This window comes from Pteronotus mesoamericanus, unplaced genomic scaffold, assembly GCF_021234165.1.
Source record: "Pteronotus mesoamericanus isolate MK-2021 breed Mesoamerican mustached bat unplaced genomic scaffold, CSHL_Meso_final scaffold_167, whole genome shotgun sequence".
In the NCBI taxonomy this organism is placed as follows: domain Eukaryota; kingdom Metazoa; phylum Chordata; class Mammalia; order Chiroptera; family Mormoopidae; genus Pteronotus; species Pteronotus mesoamericanus.
The window spans coordinates 12,039,304-12,050,612 of NW_026555308.1; the positions used below are offsets into that span (position 1 = coordinate 12,039,304).

The following is an 11,309-nucleotide window of genomic DNA, read 5'->3' on the forward strand; positions in this document are numbered from 1 at the left end:
CTTGGGCATTGTCTTGCAAAGCAAAAGGTCACCGGTTAGATTCCCAGTCAGGGCACATGCCTGGGTTGAGGCTGGTTCCCTGATGGGGCACATGCAAGAGGAAACCAATTGGGAACATTGCTGTTCTCTACCTCCCTCTCTCCCTCTCTTCCCCTCTCTGTAAAAGTGAATAAATAAAATCTTTAAAAAAGTAAAAATAAAAATTACAGAAAAGACTGATGAACAGCACACCAAGAAGCTAAAAGTGTTTTTTCTGCATTGTGAGAATTGGAGTAGTTTAGGGTTTTTTCCTCCTTTTCGTATTTGCCCTTTATTTAAAGCAGTGAGTATGTAATACTTTTATAATCAGGAAATAGATGTTAACTATTAACGGTGGAGTAGGGTGGGGAAAAATTTTATTTTTTTAAGAATACTCTTTCTTGAGCTAACAACTACTAGACTTGAACTTCACAAGGGTGTTCTGTGGTTGTCTTTGTTTATTGCCTCAACCCAGTACCTAGAACAAGGCCAGGCACTTAGCAGGTGTTTGTTCATCAAGAGCAGGGTAGAAGACAAGCTCAGCCTTTTCATAAAAGCTGAACCTCAAAAATGGTACCAAACCCAATACAGAACACAGTTATAAACACAGTTATGGTTTTATAAATAGACATGGGGTTTTGACCTTAATCAAACTGGAAACCAAACAGGCTCCAGCCTCAAGTTCCGGGATGGAGAGAGAAAGCAAACACTGGTTGCAGCTTCAACACTTTTAACTCAGTTCCCGGCTGCAAGGAACTGAATATAGCTATTGATTAGTGAAAAGGAGTTTTATTTTCATGCAAAAGAACATTTCAAGTGAAAGTTAGTCACACTTGAGTGGGTCCCGCCCACAAAAGAAACGTGGAAAGAAGAGGTACTTGAAATTGTACTCAGTTTTGGCTAAGCAGTAAGCAATCTCCTGGTCACACTTGCATAAGAGTTCTTGACATTTGTCCTCTGTTGGTTCTGAAAGAAATGGGAAAACAGATTAGAGCAGAGACTCGCAGATAAACATGAGGGAAGCCAGTAACACTGCTGGCAGGAAGGGTCACAAATTGCATCTGTGTGATTTTGACAGTTCACCAATGATCATCATCCTGGCAACTCTAGGGAGGTGATGTTGGCCCCGTTTTGCATAGAAGGAAATTGAAGCTGTCAAGTGATTTCAGACACAGAGTCCAAAGTCCATATGAACTTCTGGCTTCTCTTTTGCATCATTATTACATTTCATTTGAGGATCCATTTAGATAAGCAGTAGGGAACCATCCAGACCTTTTTTTTGGAATGCTTGCTCTGCTACTTCCTAGCTGTGTGATCTTGCCTAAATGGCTCAAGTGTTCATTTAAAATGGGGCATTATTCACTTTGTGGAGTTATCGGGAAGCCCATATAAACTGCCTAGGAAAGACTTGGCATGCACTCAGTCAGTGTTGGCTCCACCTGCATTTCTCTGCCTTTGTTCTCCAAGTCTCTTTCAGATGCTCCTTGGACAAGAGCTTGTTGTGGATAACAACCACGTATTCCATCTCTCCCCTCCATCCTTGCTGAACCTTCCTTATACAGAGATGCAAAGGTTGCCATCCAGAATGTCTTCAGTAAGTCTGCATTGCTGCTTTTTTCTAATTGAAAAATTCCCATAACAAAATTTACCATTTCAGAGTGCACAAGTCATTGGGATTTAGTGAATTCATGATGTTGTGTAATCATTACCTCTCTCTATTCTACTAAAACATTTCTATCACCCCAAAAGAGACTTCGCATACATTAAGGTGTCACTTCCCCACTAACCCTCTCCTGAGTCCCTGTCAACCACTAATTTGTTTTTTGTCCCTAGTGGTGTGCCTATGATGGGTATTTCATATACTTGTAATCATACAGTATGTGACCTTTCGTGTCTCCCTTCTTTCACTTAGTATCACGTTTTCAAGGTTCATCCACATTATAGCAGATACAGTATTTCACCTGCTTTATTTTCCAACATAGCAGTTATAAAAGCACTTGGTACAGACACAATTTTCCGCTCTCCTCCTTTTAGACTTCCCTGTCTTACCTAAAACGTAGGATGGAGGCTGGCACAAAGTAGATTCTCAATAATATTTATTGGGATAATACAGAAAAGCCATATATCTCACACAAACACAGCATCTAAGTTTTATTATTCCCATTTTACAGATGTGTAAAGTGAGGCTCAGAGGGATTCAGTAACATGTCCAAAGCCACAGACCTGGGAAGGAGGGGACCAAGGACTGCAGCGCAGGTCTTCTGACCCAGTGCCTGTACCTCCCTTGCGTTCCCATCCTCCTCTCTGAGCAAGAAAGATTCTTTCAAAAGCAACACTTGGTCTCACTGCTCAAGAGCCTCAGGAACCCAACAACATCATTTATTCAAGAATAATAAAAACTTAAAAAGAAAAATAGCTCCCAAGGGTTAAGTTTAAAATAAAGGCCTGCCAGTAAATATTATTATAGGCTTAAAAAAATGTTAAATATACTTAAGTCAGGCCCATAAATGGAAAATGGGCCACACCTGCAATTAAGTAAACACCTATGTTCAGAATATCTCCAAAGAGAATAAGAGAATATTTTTAGCCAAAAATGCATAATAGATATTTTGGTTCTCTTCATTTGGTTCAGGGAGGGCAGTTCTGTAAACAGGCACAGACTCCACCAATAAATATTTTACAAACACCGTTTTCACATGGCTAGAGTAAGCAGAACATGCAAGTTGAAGGGAAGAAGGGAAAGATCTTTAACAGATTGCAATTCAAGTCCCATTTCACCCCTCCTACCCACACCGGAAGGGGGAAGTTTGGGGACAGGGAATGTGCCCAGCAGTAGGCACATCACCACCATGTTAGGAGAGTCACTTCTTTCCCTGGGTTTCAAGTTGCCCAACTTTAAATGAGAGGGCTGGGCAAGATGATGTCTGAGGTGCTTTCAGTCCTAAACACTAATATTATGTCTCAGTACTAATTCAGCTTTGCTCTTAGGCCAGTTCCTAAATCATTCTAAGGAGATATGGCTGAAAATATGCACATATCTAAGAACATCCTTGTAGTAACTCTTATGACTGCCTCTTTCCCCCCAGAACAGACCAAGTTGCAGAAGATAGGATTTTAATGGAAAGTCACACCAGAACCTCAGTTCTCTCTAGTAGGAGGTAGTGGGGTCAGAGAGAGGTTCATATAAGGATGAGGGAGGAAGGGATAAGAGATGGAAGAGAGTAATAATCCCTGTCCAATCTGTTTATCACATTATAAACGCTTTATTTCATCTCTGCAATCCATCTTCAAGGTAAGGAAACGGAGGACCAGAAAGGTCATCCATCTAGGGCCGAGATTTTCAACAAGGGAAGAAGAGTCTCTTCAACAAATGGTACTGGGACAACTGGATATCCACATGCAAAAGAATGAAGTTGGACTCCTACCACACACCATGTACGACAGTTAGTCCTGGCCAAGTAGCTCAGTTGGTTAGAGCATCGCCCCAATATGCCATGGTTGCAGGTTCAATCTCCAGTTAGGGCACATACAAGAAGCAACCAATGAATGCATAAATCAGGGGAACAACAGATAGATGTTTCTATCTCTCTCAAAATCAATTTTAAAAAGTTCTTAAAAATATTAAAGCCCTGGCCAGTGTGGCTCAGTTTGTTGGGTGTCATCCCACAAAGCAAAATGTTACCAGTTCGATTGCCCATCAGGCACACACCTGGGTTGCAGGTTCGGTCCATCCCGGGTCAGGGTGCAAACAACAGGCAACCGATTGATATTTTTCTGTCACATCAATGTTTCTTTTTCTTTCCCTCTCTTTCTCCCTCCCTGCCCCTCTCTCTAAGAAAAATTAAAATAAAATAAACTCATAGTGTATCAATGACCTAGACATAAGAATTCAAATGATAAAACTATTATAAGGAAGTGGGGGTAAATCTTCATGACCTTGGGTCTAGCAATGGCTTCTTAGATAGGACACCACAGACATGATCAAGAAAAGACAAAATAGAAAAATTCGGCTTTATCAAAATTACAACTTTTGTACATAAAAAACATTATTTGAAAAAATATTTATAGATCACATATCTGATAAGGGTGCAGTACCCAGAATATATAAAAAACTCTTATAACTCAACAACAAAAATGACAACCCAATTAAAAATGAGTGAAAGACTTGAATAGACATTTCTCCAAAGATATAAAAATGGCCAACAAGCACATGAAAAGATGCTCAACGTCATTAGGGAAAAGCAAATCAAAACCACAATGAGATATATTAATCACCCCACCAATAAAGTACCATCTGTCAGAAGGTAATCTGGCCATATGTCATCCAGCCATATTTTTATTTTATTTTGTTTTGATGCATGTCAAAGTAATTTGCAGAGATCATATGAGGCTGTATATTTCTTTTCTTTTTAACTTTAAATTAGCAACTCACGAAGACACTCTCTTTGTAAAAAAAGGAAACATTACAAAGAACATAAAATCGCCTTGTACCATCACTCCCCTCAGCCCGATTCTGTCCCTAGCAATGACCACAGCCATCCTCAGTTTGGAGTGTATCTTTACATTTTTCTGACCTTTGTGTATGTACATCTACATGTAGCCATGGAAAGTAGTATGGTACTATTTACAAGTTCTTTTCTTTTTTAACACAATATTGCTTTATTGAACCTGTCATTCTGCAGTTTGCTTCTTCACTCAACATCTTTCCTTGTCCTTTCTTACCTTACCCTTTCTTCAGGCCACAATTTGCCACCATGAGGATACATCACAGATTTATATACCCAGGCCCCCATGTGACAGACATTTAGGTTGTTTTTAATCTGGTGTCATTTCTATCTTTTTCAGTTTGTCCAAACAGAAAAAAAAAAAAAGTTTCTGTTTATATTTTTAAGTGCTCAGTATTAAAGATGACATATCAGATAAACCCAAAGAGTGATCTATGCAAAGTTGGAAGCAGTGGTAAGTTATTACAGCCAAGGATGCCCCAGGAACTCTCGGGGAGGTCGGCGTGGGTGCTGCAGGGGACTCACCACATTCGATGTGCTGATCGTTGCACTTCCACGAGTAAGGTTCCAGCTTGGCCTTGCAGCCAGCCTCCTCCCTGGCATGATGGTAGCAGCAGTCATGACGATGGCAGCACCTATGGATGGCAGACAGGCAGACCAGCTGGTAGGGAATGGCAGGGCTGCTCTCCTGGCCACTTTTCTCTGCCAGGGCTATGGGAGAGCATCTTCTGGTCCAAACTTTGTCCCTGAGAATCCTATCCCGGGAAATAATTCTGCTGAACCCGGTGTGTCCTGCACTGCCTCCATCCCCAGCCATGCTTGAGCCTGGCCCCTGCCTCGGCCCTGCCTGCTCCACTCTCCGAGACTCTGAGCTCCAGCAGAACCTGTCTCCTCTCTGTTGCTAGAGTGAGGCTGCCTCCCGCCTATGTCCTCTGCCCAGGCCAACTTCATTCCCACTCTTCCTCTTTTAGTTCCAGCCTAAGCACCAGCCCCCATTCCCAGAATGTCATCAGGCTCCCTACCTCCCAGGCTATAAAGGTCTCCTTGTTCCACCCTCTCATAAAACCAGGTTCCTTCCCTTCGAGGCAGGTTCATAATGGGACCTTCATTAGCAAGGAGATCAACATTTGTCCTCCTCATGACCAGAGCTATAAGAAGTGGAACCATTCCTGTCTGATTCCTCACAGTGTTACCAGCATCCAGTTCAGCCCAGGGCCTGCCACATAATCAGATCTCCTGTTGAAAAATTCCCGGAGGAACACCGACAAATGTCCCTAAACCTGCCCATTATTCATTCTTTCACTGGTATGATCTCCATTCAACCACCAGCCCCACTCTGTGTTGAGCCCTCAGCTGAGCCTGGCAGGGACAGGTCAGCCAGATTCCTCATTGCCCTCAAAGTGCTCTCAATCTGGTGGGGTAGGCAGACAAGCTACCAGGCACCACATGCATAGTGAAAAGTGCTGGGATGTGTGGTTGAAAAGGGGATTCTGGAAGCCATAGGCAGTGCTGTGCCCAGCCGGGATTCAGGAGAGGCTTCCTAGAGCGGGTAATGCTTGATCTGCATCTAGAAAGATGTATAGGAACCAGACAACCAGAGTGTGGGAGGATGTGGCCAGCAGGAGCCTTGAAGGTACATGGCTGAGTAAAGACCTGTTAACGACAATCACATCCTCCAAGCTAAGGAAGAGACAATCAAATTCTGTCCTCGGCTACCTACCAGCTTTGTAAAAATGGGTATGTGGCTGTGCCTCTCTGAGTTTCAGGGCCCTGGTCCATAACACAATATAGCCATTGCGCCTGTTTCCAAGGGTGGCGATGAGGGTAAGGGAGATGTAGTCATGGAAAGGAATGAGTTCACAGCTTTGTGCAGAACAGGCACTTCTCACGTGGTAGCAGAGGGCACTGATTAGGTCCATGAGCCCAGCAAACCGCTGACATTCAAATCCCAGCCCCGACCCCTTACTCTCTATGTGGTCCAGACAAGTTACTTAATTTTTCTCTACCTCAGTTTTCTCATTTTTGTTATGGGATCGTTGTGAGGATTAAAAACGTGTTTTCAGAACAGGTCCTGGTGCACTTTAAGTCTGATCAACTTTGTTATTTATTTATTTATTTATTTAGCCAAAGTAATCATCCCATAGCCAGACTGAGGAGGGCAGCTGGTACCAAGGTTTGGCCTCATTGGCATGTTACACAGGAGGCCCTCTGCCTGCAGGGTGGCACCATGTGCTATTTCTTCATAGGCCTTAAATACCTCAGAGGGTGGGGGACCTTTCAGCCTGGCCCAAGTATGAACTCACCGGTCAATAGCATCCAGGGGTTGGCCCTGGCCACCCAGGCCACAATAGCAGCCATAGCTAACATAGGCCAGGGGAGTACGGGGGCCAACACAGTTTATGGTTTCTGCCAGTTCTACGAGTCCACGCCGGTGCACATGTGACTTCAAGGAGGCTGGAGGGAAACAAAGGTTAGAGGCTGAAGGTCAGGTCTGCCTTGGCCCTGGGCCCTGGGGAAGGTCACTGGCCTGAGAAAAGCCTAGGTGACTGCCTGGGTTTGAATCCTGCTCCCCCTACTTCCTAGCTGTGTGATCTTGGACAACTTATTCAAGCTCTCTGTGCCTTGTTTTCCTCATCTATAAAATAGGGGGATAAGCATACCTTACTTGAGAGAATAAAATACTATCAAACATGTAAAGCACCTGGCACATAACAAGCTCTAACTATTATTACCAATATCCTCAAGGCAGCCGTGAAAGAAGAAACAAGACACAGAGCCACAGCTGAAAGATCACACCACTGGGTCTTTGCAGAGGCTAGTCCATCTTCCTGAAATGCCCTGGCTCCCAGTCTCCTGTCTTTGTCAATTCCTGACACAGAGTACAAGCTGGACATCAAATGTCAGTCCAGTTGCTTGTGATGAGCCCTGGACATCAGAGATGAGCTAAACAGGGTCTCTGCCACCAAGGAAGGCTCCTCTGTGGGGGCTTCCCGCATTCTTCTCCCTGTCCCTGGTTCTTCTCCACCCCCACCCCCCACTACTACCACCACTTCTGTTAAGTCTCTGGTTCAGGGCCATTTTGATCTCCTCTTATTTTCACTGCTCAGGCCCAGCTTTGCTTCTACACAGGGAGGTCCTGTGGCCCAAACCCAGTCATGGCTCTGACACAGGGCAGTGCACGGTAGATGCAACTGAAAACCTGTCTTTCACTGGTGAGAAAGAGGAGGCGTGGGCAGTAAGGATGACCACCCTCCTCTCCCAGCCATATGCCAGCAAGAACCTGGCTGACTGGGGGCTCTGACCCAGGCTTCTGACTCCCAATCCAGTGTTCATTCCTCCCAGGAGCAGCAGGAGAAGGAGGTCTGCCACGGTGGCACAGCTGAGGGGCAGCGAGCAGGTAGAGGCCACTACTCAAAGCCAAACATCTCCAAACCCACTGTAACCTGGGCATCAGAGCATCCTAGAGCAACTCCTCAGGCAATGAGTCTACCCTCTGGCATTTGGTCTAAAACAAGTCAGAGCAATAGTAGGAGATACAGTCCCTTGAACCTCACCCTGCACCAGGCATCTTCTGTTGTCAGTGGCATAGCCTCCTTGTCTTGTGGGCAGCTATCATCCCATTTACAGATGAGGAGGCTGAGACTAAGAGAGGCAAAAGGACCCATCCCAGGTCATGGGGCTGGTGAGCCTCAGAGCAGAAGCTCATACCAAGGCCCGCCTGGCTCCTGGGAGTCCACTCTCTACTCTGGGACTACCAGGACAGAGATTTATGCATTGTATTTGGCCATCATGTCTCTTTTGTGTCTTTTTATCTAGAATAAGTTTTTATTACACTGATTTTTTGGAAAAATACATACAAAAATTATGTCTAATGTTTTTTCTCAGTGGAGAAAGTAGCATATTCATGTGGGGGAACAGAGAAGAGTTAAATTCAAAACGATTTGTAAAATAAGGATTTTAGAGTTAAACACTTCCCCTTCCTTTCTGGAAGACCAGTTCTTGCTCTCCCAGGACTTGCTGAGTGCTGCTCCCAGCTGGCCACACCTCTGCCTCCTGTGGCTCTACCACCCTCCAGATAAAGCTCAGGGGCCTCATGCAGCCCAGAGGCCTGACGGGGCCCATCCCCTCCTCCTCTCCAGTGTCCTCTCTCAGTGCCCACCACATGGACTCTGCTCATCGTTTCCTGTTCCTCCAGTTGAATTTCCCAGCACACATATCCTGTGCTGCATCTGTTCTCACACCATCCTCACCCAGCTCACCGGCCACCTGCTAGAATCTGCTTCACCCTCAGGTGACCACAGGGGCCCCTGTCACACCCCTGGCACCAGGATGCCAGGCTTATGGGAGTGACCCTCTAGCCTGGGAGCTCTTTGAGGACAGATCTCTGCCATGGGCAGCTTCAGCTCCCCTGGCACACAGTGGGCTTCCAGGAAAGGTCCCTTGACTTCTGGATCCACCAAACCCTAGTCCAAGCATATCTGACAGGGCTCCAGTCTTAATCCTACACCCCACAGCTGTCCACAGAGGTGCCCCCACCCCCACCATGAACTAACTACACTCTGGCATCTCAGGGTCCTGAGTACAGCCCTATGGGGAACCCAAGCATGGGGCAGACGTCCAGCAGTGGGTTTGGAACCAAGGAAAACACTCCCTCCGGGCCAGCTTAGGTGGGGCAGGTCACTCTGGGGTCTGTTTGCTCTGTCTGCCCACGGCAGCCTCGCTGGGAGTGCCAAGGCTGCTAGGCTTCCTATCTTCCTATGGGCCTGTGTGTGAGCCTCTGTGTGTGTGTGTGTGTGTGTGTGTGTGTGTGTGTTTCCTTCGGGTATATTTGCTTGTGTCTGTGTGTGAGCCTGTCCATGAGCCCTACATCTAGGTGTCCAGGAGAGGCTGGGGGTGTGTATGTATATGATGTGGTATCTGTATATTTCCTTGTGAGTGTGTGCGCCTGTACACCCCAGAAATAGGCAGTCACTGAAGGGCCCTCACCAGGGATGGGTGAGAAGGCAACCTTATGGTCTACCCTGATCCTGGTTGGGCTGGGTCCCTTCTGCCCCCTGCTCCCCCCAGTCTCAGATGTCCCCCTGGCAGTCCCACCTCCGATGCCCCCGGGGCAGCTGAAGTGAACAGTCAGTTCACTAGACCTGGGGCCAGGTAAACGGGGAAGGTCTGGTCGCTGAAGAGGGTTAGAGTGATTGGAGGGGATGTCTGGGGAGGACACAGCCCCCCTGAGCCCCTGAGGAAAGGCTGGGCTAGATTTGCGTTCCTGGGAGGAGTGAATGAGTCTCGGAAGCTCTTGGGGAGGGCTGGGGCACAGGGCTCTTGGAAACCTAGTAAGAAACGTGTCAGTGAGGCAGAGAAAGAAGGGCTCTGGGCTGCAGAGCTCCTGGGACCTTGAAAAGGGCTGGTCAAGTTGGACTCCTTGCAGAAGGGTGGGGAGCAGGAATGCTGGGCCAGGAGAGAGGGCTGAAGGAGTCCCAGGAACTCCTTGATCCTCCGAGGGGCCCATTCCTCACTCACCTGCGCTGCGCAGGAATCCAGGTACCAGTAGCAGCAGCAGCAGCGGCAGCATTACTGGCTGGCACAGGGGCAGCTGACCCACGGGATGGTGGCAGGTGTGGGACGATCTGGCGGGCTAGCGTAGTCACCAAGCCCGGGCCGAACCCCTCCCCCACGCCCCGCCCCTTGCCGCCTGCCCTCACCTTCCCCGCAGGGCCGGGCGGAGCCCGGCCAGGTCAGGCTCCTGGGCCGCCAAGAGAAGGAATGAGCGCGCGAGGCCAAGAGAGAGAATACGGCCCAGAAAGTCTGGGATGAGAGTTTGGAGAAATTGCGGAGGAAAGGAGTTTGGCACAGGTCAAGTCACCCAGTAAATTCGCAAGAAAGTGTGCTCTAGTACTATTACCTGCAGCCCCCTCCTAGTGCTCACCTGGCCCCCAAAAGGAGACTTGGAGGAGCGGGAAGTACTGAAATTATTTTAAACACTTTAAGTGTAGGATACTTGTTGCTCCTGACACCTCTAGAAATCAGCTCTTGCACCAGTCCCCACCACCACGACAGTCGGGGAACTGAAGGCATCAGAGATTTGCCCAAGGTCACACAGTGGGTTCTGGTAAAAGACACAGCTGAAATGGTGTAGGAGAGGACCGAGCCCCGCACCCCTCACCCTTTCTACCTCAGTAGAAACCAAGGGCGCTAAGGCCTCCTCCAGAGGACACGTGAGACAGAAAAGGCACACACAGTAGTTGCTCAGCATTGAAAGGAGATCAGAGTTCTGGCACACAACTTTGTCCCTACCCGGTGTCATCAATTTCTGTTGATTTCTAGCCATCACTGCTTCTGAGAGTAGAACCCTAGACTCCTCCCATCTCCATGGCCAAGCTCTAATAAAAGTAATGGCAACTAATGATGGTCATGTCTCACCAGCTATAATGTGCTAAGGGCATGTTCTTATCACAACCTCAGGCCCCTGGAGTTCCCATTTCACAGGAAAAAAACAGGCTCAGAGAAAGCTAAAAGCCAAGAGTTGCAGCCACGCAGATTCAAATTCATTTCTTTATTTTCTGAATCCTCTATCTGCCTCCTTCTATGAAAACCTAAGGCATCAGGCCACTCATCTGCCTCCCTCTGAGTCACTGTCTCCCCACTGGAGTGAGCTCCTCGAGGCAAGGCCTGGCTCTCTCCTGAACCCCTGCCATGTGCCCGTCTGGCGAACAACAGGTGTTTAATTACGGCTTGTCCACACAGATTACGGGTTTCAGACTCTCCAAAACATGGAGTTAAAAAAACACT

General features: G+C 47.1%; 1 protein-coding gene across 1 annotated transcript; it reads right to left on the reverse strand.

The window, feature by feature from the left end:
• Nucleotides 1-733: 733 nt before the first annotated feature.
• On the reverse strand, nt 734-10,177 carry LOC129083699 (group 10 secretory phospholipase A2-like). Its single transcript, XM_054589607.1, has 4 exons — nt 10,041-10,177; nt 6,827-6,977; nt 5,049-5,158; nt 734-984 (listed from the first exon to the last, which is right to left on the reverse strand). Exons 1-4 carry the CDS (start codon nt 10,090-10,092, stop codon nt 842-844), a joined length of 456 nt encoding a protein of 151 aa, XP_054445582.1. The 5' UTR covers nt 10,093-10,177; the 3' UTR covers nt 734-841.
• Between the last annotated feature and the right edge of the window lie 1,132 nt (nt 10,178-11,309).

Coding starts and splice junctions, on each gene's coding strand:
- LOC129083699 (XM_054589607.1), bottom strand. CDS start 10,092: ATGCTGCCGCTGCTGCTGCTGCTACTGGTACCTGGATTCCTGCGCAGC. Junction 6,978..10,040: donor TGGATTCCTGCGCAGCGCAG/GTGAGTGAGGAA, acceptor GTTTCCCTCCAG/CCTCCTTGAAGTCACATGTG. Junction 5,159..6,826: donor CCCCTGGATGCTATTGACCG/GTGAGTTCATAC, acceptor TGCCATCCATAG/GTGCTGCCATCGTCATGACT.